General features: G+C 39.5%; 1 protein-coding gene across 5 annotated transcripts in view; it reads left to right on the top strand.

The window, feature by feature from the left end:
- The window catches only part of LOC140199568 (mitogen-activated protein kinase kinase kinase 20-like), a 126,104-nt gene that overhangs the window by 58,307 nt on the left and 53,389 nt on the right, over positions 1 to 14,408 (top strand). For 4 of the 5 annotated variants that reach the window (XM_072261852.1, XM_072261854.1, XM_072261853.1 and 1 more), the window contains exon 11: positions 8,997 to 9,132. In XM_072261852.1, the coding sequence (XP_072117953.1) occupies positions 8,997 to 9,132 (136 nt within the window). Of the gene's footprint in view, positions 1 to 8,996; positions 9,133 to 11,150; positions 11,940 to 14,408 lie in introns of those variants that run through there. The other variant, XM_072261856.1, reaches the window with a different exon arrangement.

Genomic DNA, 14,408 nt, shown 5'->3' with positions numbered 1-14,408 from the left:
TTTCCTAGGATAGTGTTTCATGTAAATGTGCTCAATGGTTTGGAGGGCTTTACCTGTGATATGCTGGGCTGATTCCACTACCTTTTGTAGGAGTTTCCTTTCAAAGGCATTGGTGTTCCCATACCAAGCCATAATGCAGCCAGTCAATACACTTTCCACTACAAGTCTATAGAAGTTTGTCAAGGTTTTTGATGTCACACCGAATCTCTGCTGCCTTTTAAGGAAGCACTGTTGTGCTTTCTTTGGAATTAAAATTTATATGATGGGTCCAGGACAGGTCCATTGAGGTAGTGACGCCCAGGAATTTAAAGTTACTGATCCCCCTCGTCTCTGATCCTCCAGTGAGAACTGGCACATGGACCTTTGGTGTTCGTTTCCTGAAGTCTACATTCAGTTCCTTGGTCTTGCTGACATTGAGTGAGAGGTTGTTGTTATGACACCACTCAGCCAGATTTATAGTCTCCCTCCTGTTTGCCGATTCATTACCACCAGTGATACAGCCCACAACAGGGGTGTCATCAGCAAACTTGTATATGGTGTTGGACCTGTACCGAGCCACATAGTCATAGGTGTAAAGTGAGCAGAGCAAAATGCTGGAGGAATTCAGCAGGTCTGGCAACATCCATGGAAATGAACAAGCAGTCAACATTTCGGGCTGAGACTCTTCAGATGGAGCCTAGCTCAATGGAAGAGCTCCCTCCTTCACCAATGCTGTTGTCAATCTCCGATGAATTCAAATCCATCAAGCTCTGAGACCTGGACTTTGGTACTTCCCTATGCAATTGGATCCTTAATCTCCTCACTGTTAGACGCAAGTTAGTACAGACTGGCAGCAGCATCTCCTTCGCACTCTCCATCCGCACAAGTAGACAGCAGAGCTGTTTCCTAACACCACCCCCCCACCCCACCCTGCTCCCTACTCAGTTTATACTTGTGATTGTGTGGCTAAGTACAGCCCCAAGCATTTAAGTTTGTTGATAGCCAAATCAAAGGTGGTGTTGAATCAGCATATAATGGACCACAGTTGCGTAGAAGTTAGCGTAATGCTTTTACAGCTCGGGGTATTTCTGGCGTTTGGAGTTCAATTCTGGTGCCGTTCTGTAAGGAGTCTCTGTGTGTGCTCCCTGTGGATTGTAGGGGTTTTCCCCAGGTGCTCCAGTCTCCTCCCACAGTCCAAAGGTAGGTTAATTGGCCATCATAAATTGTCCTGTGGTTAGGCTAGGGTTAATCAGGGTTGTGGGGTTGGGCAGGAGGTACAGAAACCTTAGGCCCCACACCACCAGGTTCAGGAACAATTATAACCACGCAACGATCGGGCTCCTGAACCAGTGTGGATAACTTCATTCACCACGACTCTGAGCTGATTCTACCACCTACAGACTCACTCTAAGTACTCTTTACAACCCAGCGTGATCACAGCCTGTATTTTACACATTGGTGTTTGTCAGCCTTGTCTGTTTATGTACAGTTTTTTTTGTAAAATTCTATTGTCTTTCTTTTCTCCTGTAAATGGATGCAGGAAAATGAATTTCAAGGTAGTATATGGTAACATACAGTATATGTACTTTGATAACAAATTTACTTTACACTTTTAACACTTCTCCTGCAACAGTCTTTGAACATTTAGCTGTGTAATGTTACTGACCCAGTGCCATTTTGCCTGTGGGTCAAGTAGTAATCCAGGGATAATTACCTTTTTGGTTCTGCTTTTTAATTTTAGTCTTTATCTGCTCATATTCCTTCAGCAGAGCCTCTTGTTCTCTAGGATATGCACATCATTGCTAACCACATGGGTCACAACAACTGGATCGTTTTCCTCCTCCTCCAGATTCCTCCGCAGGTCAGATGAGATATCCCAAGCTTGGACACGCGACAGGAGACACAGCCTTCATGACTCTTGGTCTTTTCCCTGACTATACTATCACCATTTACAATGACTTTTCTCTTCTCTCCCACCCCACAGGATGGCTCCAAGAACCACAGTGCAATGGTTGGATTGCTCCTACTGTTGCCTGCACTGAGAGTAAGAATATCAGACTGTTGGGCAAGCTCAAGGTCTGAATCTCCCAACAGCACTACCTCTGGGATCCCTCACCTGTCTCACCCTCTTGTACCTGGCCATGGATTGAATTTAAAGCATCAAATCAAACTCATTTCTCTCACTAGCTCCTTTTCACTTCCTCAAAATCAAAAATTCAGTCATTATGTTCAGGATTCATTGGTTAGATGTTTAAATCTCATTGATCTGATAGCTCTGATTATAAGTTATGGGGAAACTAATTGAATTTTTTTGTAGATTATAGTAAATAAATAAATATTGTTGTTAAAGGTAAACATGAGAAATTCTGCAGATGCTGGAATTCCAAAACAACACACACAAAATGCTGGAGGAACTCAGCAGGTCAGGCAGCTTCTGTGGAAATGAACAGACAGTCGACGTTTTGGGCCAGGACCCTTTTTCAGGACTGAGAAGGAAGGGGGAAGATGCCAGAATAAAAAAGTGGGGGGAAGGGGAAGGTGAAAAGTGAAAGCAAGTGGATGGAAAAGGTCAAGGGCTGGAGAAGAAGGAGAATAGAGTGGACTACAGGAGAAAGGAAAGAGGGAGGGGACATAGGATGTAATAGGTAGGCGAGAGGAGGTAAAAGTTAGAGAGGACAACAGGAAGAGGGGGGAGAATGATTTTCACTCAGATCTGTATTAAGTAATTACAGGCTTTATTCTTGAAAGTGGTGACGTTAGTTCAAGACTATGTGCTTCCTGTAGCTGGACCAAAGTAGAAAAAAAATCTAGGCAGTAAAAAATGTTCAAGTCAAAGTAGGACAATGCAAATAGACTTGTAATAAATTCCATGAATATTTTTAATCAAATTATGACCCCAAGAAAATCAGTATGACAGAGTTGACTGAATGGAAAAAGTGACCATGAGCATGAGGTAAAGCTTTATTTTTATGTGTCACATGAGATCATATAAATAGCGTTGCTCTCCCCGAAAACATACTGGCAGTGACTCAGCAGACACTAATGAATGGCATAGGGTTCACAAATTGAAGTTAGATACTGTACAATTTCTGCATCATACCCACTAATATGAAAACATTTTTAAATGATGGTGCAAGCACTGAGATGTGGATAATAGTTAAACTAGAAGTTTATAACTTTAATTAAAGTTACAGAAATATGTGATCCAAAATAAGGACTGATGAAATGCAATCTTGTTTCAGTTAAATTATTTTGCCATTGTAAACCAGTAGCTTTAGAAATAAGATATACTGTAGTTTTGATCGCTAATTATAGTTGATTAATGAATTAGCAAATAAATTGATTATTTGCTCCTTTATTTTGCTTGGAGCATTTTCTATGCCCCGACTTGTGATATTTTTAAAAACTGCAAAAGGAATATCTGGTCTTCCTTCCCATCTAACACTTTTCTTTGACTGTGCGACTGAGATCAGAAACTCCTTTGGTGGAAGGTAACAGCCCACATTTTAATATTCTGGCAGAAAGATTAAAACAGACCTTAATCTTGCTGGGCAGTGTAATTCTTGAGTAATTGTGGGTGAAGCAGTGATCTGGACAGTATAGACCAATTTCTGTACGAAAACTAAATTGGAAAGGATGGTAGAAAATTGAGAGCAGAGATAGATTGGACTCAAAATGGATAGAACACTTTGATGATAGATATATAAGCACAAAGAGAAGCATAATCGAGGAAAGAGGCTTACTGATCTGGTTAACAACAGATGGTGCAATCTGGGGCATATTACGATCGAGGAATGTGTTTGCAGACTGGATATTGAACTTTTTACTGTTGGACTTCGGCCACATTCCACCGTGATACAACACTTGGCGGCACGGGAGGTCGTTCCTGCCTGTGGCCATCGAACGTGCAGCTCCTCCCATGAAGGGTCAGACACCCTGAGCCAATAGGCTGCTCCTGGATTTATTTTCCATCTGGCATAGTTTGCATTTTGTTGTTTGATTATTGGGGTTTTTTGTATTGCTATATTTACACTCTATTCTTGGTTGGTGCGGCTGTAACGAAACCAAATTTCCCTCGGGATTAATAAAGTATATCTATCTATCTATCTATCTATAATAATGAAATAAAGGAAAAATAATATGAAAGAAAAGCATTTTTGATGTAGGCAGAGACTGGACATTATTGAGCAGTTGAGAAGATTGTGACTGGCAAGGGAGTTTAACAAATAGTAAATATGAGTGATTGTGATGGGTAGAGAATACCGACTTCGTTATATATGGAGAGGTATATTCCATAGAAAGACTTCAGTTTGAACAATGCTGTTTGAATGAAATAGTTTGACACTTAAATGAGCCTGCAATTTTCAGTTAAGTCTGATGCAGCATTCTCTTATAAATTTCAAAAGTGTAGGTTTAGAACACCTTATAAAGAACTTTGCGGCATCTGGTTTTCAGCGTAGCAGCCTGCAGGAAAAATGTTCAGATGACAAAATGCAATTAACTCATATAGTGTGCTCTAAATAGTGTGACGTATTATGATCACTGGTATGCCAGTACCTTGAATTTTAATTGATTTTTTTTAATGCAGACTAACTGTACTAATAGATTTAGCTCTAGGAGCTTAGAAAAGAAATTATCATATGCCTTACTTTTGTGCGGATAGACATGCACTTTCAAATTAAGTTAGTATATAGATTGCTTCAGCACATTTAAAAAGGCGCATCAAGCATGCACTGTGGAATGGATGGAGCTAATTTTGTTTACGAGGCCTCCACAGCGTCATACATCAAGTGCAATGCCCAAGGCACTAGAAACAGGCTCAGATGTTAATACTTTTAGGTTACAGTCATGGTTAGATACAATAGAACAAAGGCCTTTCCTTTCAAGTAAAATTCTTCATTCCTGCATGCCAGAATATCCATGCTTTCGTTGCCTTTCAGTCGACTAGAAAAGGCCAAACCCCTTTAACTAATACCAAGGCAGGCATTGACTCTCCTCTTTCCATGTGAGTGTCTCATGCCATTTGTAGGCCTGAATATGTAAGTGTTGGTGCTTGGTGTTCCAAATGTGTGCTGCACACTTTGCGTACTCAGCAGTCTGCTTCCATTCCACACACACAGGCTTTAAAAACCACGTTCAAAAGTGTGATTCAGTACAAGAGTGTTGTGCACGAGAGAATTTCTGAGCAGTAGCACAGTGAGTAATTTACTGCCTGATATGGTACTGAGCTGTTCCCTGCTGGCACGGTTATAGGAGCACTAGAGTTTCCTCTACACTCATGCTTCAGTTAACCATTAAGATGGCCAGTCTGATTTCTATTGAAGGATGTGTTTAATTTTATGTGACAGCTGTCATAAAGCAAATTTTAAAAATCTAACATTTTAGAAATCTTCTGGCATTTTCGATTTTTTTTAAAAAGAAGTAATGATACAAAACTAAAAGTTAAATGTTAAGCAGCTGAGTTGCATAGGTTCAGATGATAGCGGTTTCGAGTTACATTCACAGTCATCACATATAAAGACATCACCAATATTTATAGATTTTTACATCAATAATAACCAGTTAAAAACACTTCTCAGCTATGAGAGATGGTGATTTACTGCTCTACAGATATCACATGCATTGCTTTCGGCCGGTCAAGATCAGCTGCTGTGTTTTGACAGTGGAAAAAATGACATTGGGATTTTTTTTTTACTATTAAGTTGTTACCAAAGCCAAGCAAAAATTTAACATTTCACACACAGTTGATGTCTTATTATTGATTGCTCTAAACAGTTGTTTCTAATAGTATTGAAATGTTTAACTGTGCAAATCCATGCTCACGAAACGGGAGAGTGTATCAAGCTGCAGGGGAGGGAAGTTGTAATACATGTACTTGTTTGTCTGAGATGTAGAAGTCATTGAAATGGGGTACGGGATAAATTACTGGGTGATATAGGTACCGGATGTATTACCGGGTGTGAATTACTACGTTGGAAATTATGGGATGGCACTGATAAATGCATGGGGAAGGAGTTTTTCTGGGAATGATGGACTTGAAACCTCAAGGGTGCTTAGTCGTTTTGGAGACTGAGAAATGGAGAATCAGAGTGAGGTACAGTAGATACAGGCTGAGGTTGGAGAATAAAGTGGCCTGTTCAAAGTGTTTCCCCAACAATGAATGAGGAAACCTGGGTGACATATGAAAATGCTAATGCAAAGGAGAATAACAAATTCTAGTTGTAAAAATGATGAACACTATCGTGCTAGCCTGCCTCAGAAGGCAGTGGAGGCCAGCTCTCTGGATGCTTTCAAGAAAGAGTTAGATAGAGCTCTTAATGATAGCGGAGTCAAGGGAGAAGGCAGGAACGGGGTACTGATTGTGGATGATCAGCCATGATCACAGTGAATGGCAGTGCTGGCTTGAAGGGCCAAATAGTCCACTCCTGCACCTATTGTCTGTTGTCTAGACCCAGCCCATGGCTCACGTTTAGTCCCATGCTACCCCATAGCTGCATTTGCATCTTCTGGCCATGTAGTTTGGAACATATTCCTGAATTTGTGCAAAGAGGAAAAGTCTGCAAGCAGCAGAAGCCAAAGCTTCCCAACAAATCATGTTGTTTAAAGCTTTTCAAGTTCAAGTTTAATTGCTATCCAACCATACCCAAATGAAACCGCCTTCCTCTGGGGCTAAGATACAAAACGCAGTGCTAAAAGCAAATAGCGCTTATAGTTACGAATGTAGAAAAACACGCAGTCACACAAATTAGAATAGCCCAAGTCCCTGAGCATAGCCTGTCGATTCGTGGCACACCTTGCCTTCCACTGACTGAACACTGGAAGGCAGCACTGATGGGAGCAGCTAGCCCCCATCCCGGTATGGATTCCAGTACATCCACAGAGTCCTCTGCTGTCTCCCACACCACCAACGGCCTCTCCTCTCCTGGGCGGCTGCAAGAGGTGACACCGTGGCGTGAGGGCCTGGTCTGCCACTGAACCAGTGGACTGGACTTGCAGTATTTTACGTTGCCAATGTCCAATAGTGTCTTGCAATCACAATAAAATCATCCAAGACCATCATTTGCACCATTTATTGAGCTGTGCGTCACCTCTGTACAACAATGCATGCAACAAATCCAGGTGACAACATGGTGCAGATTAAGTCCAGCTCCATCACTGTCGAGCATTTCGCTGATGGGGTAGACCTACAGACTTGACAATCTTTATATCCAGTCAAAAAACGCCGTAAAGGACTAACAATTACGCCTTTCGTTGGACCTGGAGAGACCATGTGCGCCAGAAGGTTTTTTTTCCTAGTGTTTCTTCATGTCCCTGACGGTCAGGTATAGAACATAGAACAGTAGAGCACAGGAATAGGCCCTTCGGCCCGCAATGTTGTGCTGACCCAGTTGGATCTATATAATACTAAAACTCTCATGCTCTGTCTGTCTGTTTGCGACCTCCAATTAGCGCAAACAGTGCATTACAGCGGCACTTTTTTTGGCTAAATCGAATTAAAATGCACTAACTTACAGAATGCAGGCAAAGTTCAGGGTTATATATTCACATAAAATTGCTCATTCGCAAAAATCAACAGGCTCCCTTTTAACCCAAGAGCCAATCCGCCATCATAGAAATCAGGACGTGACAGCCCGATGCATGCACACAGCCAGCCTCAGCAGCAGTGACACCTACTGGAGCAAAAGGGCAGGGCAGCTCTATTTCGAGTGGTCACATTCTGCTAATCACCATCAGCATGTGCAGGATTGGGACAGATCTAACTGCCACCCATCAATAAGAGATAATTAAATCTTATTGTAATGATGTACTTCAAGACACCCATAAAACCCTTTGCTGCAGTCAAAGGACAGCGGTGATTATATTACGTCCATTTAGGAGAGCGCCAAGCACATCATCAACAATAATCAGCAACCTTTGGTGTTACTGCTTTGTATCTTCTATCCAGCATTAGGGTAAAAAAAAATGGCCAAGAGATGACGCCAAGCGTTGTCGGGAAGTGGCAAGGAGAGGGAGAGAACAAGAATTGGATGAGGCCAGGGCCGCACGATTCCAGGATCAAAGAGTCAGGACAAAAAAAGATGAGAGAAGAAGAGACAGAGGAGGAGAGGCATGCACGTTTCCAGGACCAGAGACAAACAACAAACAGCAGAAGAGATGAAGAAACGGGGGATGAAAAGACTGCATGTCTCCAGAATGACAATAAGAGGCACGAGGGTGGCAGATAAACCAGAAATGATGCCATCAAAAGTGTCCTTCGTTAAATGAGGAGCAGCTCTATTTGCTTTGCTACGTGTCATTCTTCTTTAATAAACTGAGGTTTTCTACTTCAGTTTCCAAAGCAAAGCGATATCAATAGCATTCAGGAAAACTTAATGTTCATTCTGGTCACGTCAGACTGCACTACCCTTCTCTCAAAGGGTGCCCCAGCGGGTCACCCCATTGTCTAGTTAGTAATCAAATTGCCAACTAAACTAATCCCTTCTGCTTCCATAATATCCATATCCTTTCATTTCCCTCACATTCATGTGCTTATCTAAACATCTCTTAAGAATCCCTGATGTATCTGCCTCTACCACCACCCCAGACCGCGCTTTCCAGGCACCCATCACTGTTTGAAAAAAAGCTTGCCCCTCACATCCCCTTTGAACTTAACCCCTCACCTTAGTTGTATGCCCTTGGGTGTTGGACATTTCAATCCCGAGAAAAAGATATTGTCTGTCTACTCTATGCCACTCTGAGAGTGGAAATCATCTTGGCCCGAGGATATTCTTTGACATTATACCCCAAAAAAAAAGCAATTTTTAAAACACACCATAGAAAATTAATTTTATTTACAAAATAGTAGGCGTTGCAGATGAACTGAGATGCAGAAATAAGATGCAAAATATAGAATCTTTTTCCAAATTCATAAATGAAATGATTTTTAGATTTCAGCTTTAAAAAATGGGTGATCTCCCATATGTGGGACTCTGGAACAAATTGTATTTGTTAGTGACTAGTAAGATTGTCTTCGACAGATGTGAAATTGAGGCTACTTTGGAAAGGCTAAAGAAATTGGAACGTGATCTGAGCACAAAAGAACAAGAGTTGAAGGAACGAGAAAGACGCTTGAAAATGTGGGAGCAAAACCTGCTGGAACAATCCAGTGCTCCGGTAAGTGTCTGACCTTATTACTGTATTTGGACTTCAGTTTACAGACTTTGAAATATTAATACTAAAATTATTTTTTTATATTTAATTGTGATTAAAAAAGATCACTTAATCATCAACTGAAACATCTAAACAAAACTCCAGCTCTTCATTTGTCGTTCTGCATGTAAGAAGGGTAATCTATCATTTAAAAAATGTAACAAGATTTTTAGGTTTGTTGCAGAACATTATGACTTCATTACTATGGAAGCTTTGTGCTGACTGCTTTGGAGTACAGATTACAGACTTCTTCAGATCATCTACTACCTACATAACTTTCTGTACTTGAGGGAAAATCTAATTATATCGAGATTTATTTCTTTAGTGATGTACTGTGGAGAAAGCCCATCCATCCCTTCAAGCTACACCATTCCAGGAACCCCCAACAAACATGATTAACCCTAACCTAATCACAGGACAATTTACAATGACCAGTTAACCTACCCGGTAAGTCTTTGGACTGAAGGAGGAAACCGGAGGACCTGGAGAAAACTCGCACATTCCACGGGGAGGATGTATGGAGACTCCTTACGGAATGGCACCAGACTTGAACTCCGGACTCCGGAAGGTTCTGAGCTGTAATAGCGTCACAGTAACTGCTTCAGTGGTGCCCGAGATTTGCCCATAATACAAAATATATTTGGGTAAACTGAGTTAGCTTTTTGCTCATTTTTTTGGATTTTGAAGAAACCCAACTATACAGAGTGTTGGTTTCAAAATTTTGATATATTTCAGAAAGTTGTTCCCTTTTATGACTGTCACAAGTTGTGACTTCACTATCTTTGTACATATTTTTCAGCTTTTCTATAGAAGGGATCATTGCTATAACATAAGGAGCTCTCTCCTGAAAGCTACTGTTAGGAAATAAAGGTCACTGTGTCATAGAACATAGAATAGTACAGCACAGTACAGGCCCTTCGGCCCACAATGTTGTGCCGACCCTCAAACCCTGCCTCCCATATAAGCCCCCACCTTAAATTCCTTCATATACCTGTCTAGTAGTCTCTTAAACTTCACTAGTGTATCTGCCTCCACCACTGACTCAGGCAGTGTATTCCACTCACCAACCACTCTCTGAGTAAAAAACCTTCCTCTAATATCACCCTTGAACTTCCCACCCCTTACCTTAAAGCCATGTCCTCTTGTATTGAGCAGTGGTGCCCTGGGGAAGAGGCACTTGCTATCCACTCTATCTATTCCTCTTATTATCTTGTACACCTCTAAATCATGTCTCCTCTCATCCTCCTCCTCTCAAAAGAGTAAAGCCCTAGCTCCCTTAATCTCTGATCATAAGGCATACTCTCTAAACCAGGTAGCATCCTGGTAAATCTCCTCTGTACCCTTTCCAATGCTTCCACATCCTTCCTATAGTGAGGCGACCAGATCTGGACACAGTACTCCAAGTGTGGCCTAACCACAGTTTTATAGAGCTGCATCATTACATCGTGACTCTTAAACTCTGTCCCTCGACTTATGAAAGCTAACACCCCATAAACTTTCTTAACTACCCTATCCACCTGTGAGGCAACTTTCAGGGAGCTGTGTCACATGTACATGTATTTAATAGCAATGAAGGACTTCTTTGCATAGTTTCATTTTAGTATCTAGTTAATAAAATGAACTATTCAAGAGTAGGTAAAGAAAAATCCAGAAGAAATAAGAGAAAGTTACTTTTTGTAATTAAAAAAAATATGAATTAACTTTCCTGCTACAAAACAATAAAAATAAGTTTTCAGGAGCACAAGATTGAAAGGTTGTATGCAGTTAAAGGTTCAATTCTCTTGATAAAACTCCCTATGTATTGTCTGGCTGGTAGTACTGTCCATGCTGCATGGAGTGGAACTTCATTGAAATGTTTGGTAAGTAAAAATGGAGTAGTAAAGCATGTCAATTTTTTGTGCCATCTAGATTTCTCCATTACTGATATTTAGCCTTATTTTGCTTTTATGTTCATCTGTGGTCTTTCTTCTTTCTTTACTCAGCCTTTCTTACCTATTCATGCAAAGTTTTCTGAAGAGTCTTTCTATGAGTCTAAGACAGAGGAGTCAAACAGTTCTGAGATGTCATGTCAGATCACAGCTACCAGTAACGGGGAGGTAGATGGCATGAATGAAAGTCTGCACCAAATGATGAAAGGTTTTGACAGTATCCTGCCTGTGAACCTAGCAGGACCTGTCATGCAGTCTGGGATTCAGATAAATATGCAAGCAAAACAGAATTCATCCAAATCTACCTCTGTAAGGAGAGGGAAAAAAATTAACATGACAATGGATTTTGGTCATTGGTTACATGATAGTGATTAAATCTAAATATCAGAGCTTATATGAGTTACAAAAGCAACAAGAATGTTAAAACTAGTAAATCTTTTCTTCATTTTCTGCAACAAATCAAAGCTGTTCAAAGTTTTTAATATTCCTAGAGCAGTGCTTAATGCTGTAAGCTTTGTAGTTTTGTTCCAAGTGGTATTTGTATGCATGACAAAGATTGAAGCATTGTTATTTCCTTACATTATCAACCGAAATTCTGAGGAACTGCAACCTTTAATGGAAAAAAAAGTATAAAAATTTAAATTTTGAATGTGGAAAGTAAAATATGTGAACATTTCAATTTTCATTACTAAACACATTTTTATAACAGATCAGAAATCTATTTATACAACTTTTGAGATTATTAACATTATTAATGGCTGTTTTGATGTAAACTGCTTTTCCTTGTTGAGTTTCACTTATTTTCTATTTCTTCTTTTTCAATAAACTTGACGTAGTAGCATATGTACTTTTGTCTGTGTTCTCTTTCCTTTCTGTACAAACTGGGGGGAATAAAGGCTCCCTTCCTAAATTGTGTTGCTATTGTTTCTGTTTACTGTTCCATGCTTTAGAACAGTCGCTTAGTTCCAAATTCTCCTCCAACTAGAGATGAAGTGCATTCTAAGCTCAGTTGGTGGGAAATATCTCAGCATTCTATCTTTGCTGAATAGATCAATTTCCGGGACTCCACACAGCAAAAAACTTTACTGTCAAATGTGGGCATTAATCGCACAGTATAGTAATGACTGCACATTTTGCTTATCAAATTTGTTTTAAGGGACATTTCCCAAATTTTAGACATGGAGTAGAACGCATGTCCACAGCTAAGTTGTTTAACTCTAGTCTCCCAAAATAAGTTTCTTCCAGGGTGTTTAATAGGTTAGAATTTCAACCTCAATTGAAACTTTGTCCTCCAGATCACGGGATACATCTCAACTGCTTTGGTATGAAGGACCCAATGACTGCTTCACATTAATTTTTTTTTCCTAATCACTAATTAAATTCAACAGTTTCCTGAAATTATTAATTGGTGATATTTCTTCTCATCCGCATATTGAATGTCAAATGCATGACAATCTGATAATTACTATCCAGATAACAATTATGTAATATAGACTTTTGAAAAATGACTTTGTCCTAGTGATAAACACAACCTGAAATAAACAAAACTTACTTTATACTTACACCACTTGTCAAGATTTACCTGCCACAGCTACTCAATGTCACAAGATGGAGATTAATTGGATTCATTTACTGCTTATATCTTCAAGTGGGTTTATAAGTGTATATGTCATTACCTATGGTTCCTTGTTCCTTTTTGTTTTATTTCTGAAACATCTTCCTGCGTTTATGATAGCCCGAACTGAGTGGAGATATCACTGAGTTCAAGCTGAATGCTGCAAGTAAAAACTCTCTGTGCTATCAGACAGCTTTTAGGACAAAATTAAGCCAGGATTGGTTTGGAGCAATAAATGAGCAATTAGAGATTTGCGACCAACACTGCAAGAAACTGCAGAGAATATAAAAGGGGGATCAAAATGAGTAACGTGAGCATTGGTTTCTCCACATTGGTCATTCTGCAAAGTCATTCAAAACCTCATTGAATCTTTTCTTTTTGAATATTAAAGATTTTCCATTTATATTAAGTGAAAAGGAATTAGTTTGGTTTCATTTTTGAAGAAAGGAACTGCTCAGATCTCTAATATTTACTATTCCTGATCACCTTGGTAGCCTTTCTGTACAAACCCAGGGGACCTTCTCTTGAAATGTCAAGTTAATTGCTAATTATTTTGATTCAACTGCAATAGAACAAAAGGGTGATGTTGTGAATGATCTGATTGATAAATCTTTAATCCTATTGTTTTATAAACTGCAAGAAGTCTATTTATTTTGTAGAGTAATAATTAAAATAAAATTAATCTGACTCCATTTAAGAGGAAAATTAAATTAGCCTTACTATATTCATTACTGCAAAGTATTATGTGCTCTGCATTACATTTATTTAACCATTTTGTTAACAATATTTTTAAAAGTTATTTGTATTATTTCTTTGCTGAGTTTGAGGAACCAACTTATTGTTCAGTTAGTTTTAAAGCAAATTCATCAAAGCTCAGCTACAAACAAGTAAATACTTCAGGTCCATTAGTTAGAATAACTGATTGTCTTCTGTTCCCAGAAAAGTTCTTGCTTTAAAAAGTTACATTAGGTCATACCAAGCACTTCAGTAGTCAAGTTCCATCAAAGACTTGAAAGTATCATGTCTTTCACACAGTAATTTGATATTGTGAAAATAACTACGAAAAGTTACAGCTTTTCACCATGTTGCCTAGTATTTACAGTGCAAAATAAAATTCTAAATAAATATTTGCTTTGTTCCTGTAACTAAAGATCATAGTATATATACCAGGATCACATTACTAGTCGGGGTTGAATACTTCAGATGTGAGTGCCACCTACTGGAGTTATCACAAATGCGTGGAATAATCAGTTCCTTTACACTTCAAATTTAACTTGGCTGCTCCTGGTAGTTAAAAGCATTGAATAACTACCTACCAGGTCAGAACATGTCCTGTTCACATTCTGGGCATTAGAGTACCAGGTTGAATTGTCCAACTGATTGAGCCTCACTTTGTTGAAGAAAGGAAAGATCAAGCATGTCGTTCTTCTATCTTTCACTAAGTGGCACAGCAACAACAGTCTGCATTAATATAACAGCTTCAGTGTGAAGCTCCTACCAGGAGATCAATTACTAGAACAAAACCTGACAAGATTTTAGGGGAGTTTTGGATGCTTGGTAAAGAAGGAGTTTTAGAGGACAGCTTAAAGCAGGAGAAAGAGCAAGAAGATAGTGGTTGAGTGGAGTAAGATGGAATGCATTGCTAGAGGCTCGAGTTCAATGAATGTAGCGTTTCCTGGAACCACAGGGCTTAGAGG

Source organism: Mobula birostris, chromosome 6 (assembly GCF_030028105.1).
Source record: "Mobula birostris isolate sMobBir1 chromosome 6, sMobBir1.hap1, whole genome shotgun sequence".
In the NCBI taxonomy this organism is placed as follows: Eukaryota; Metazoa; Chordata; class Chondrichthyes; order Myliobatiformes; family Myliobatidae; genus Mobula; species Mobula birostris.
This window is presented reverse-complemented; position numbering and strand designations above follow the sequence as displayed.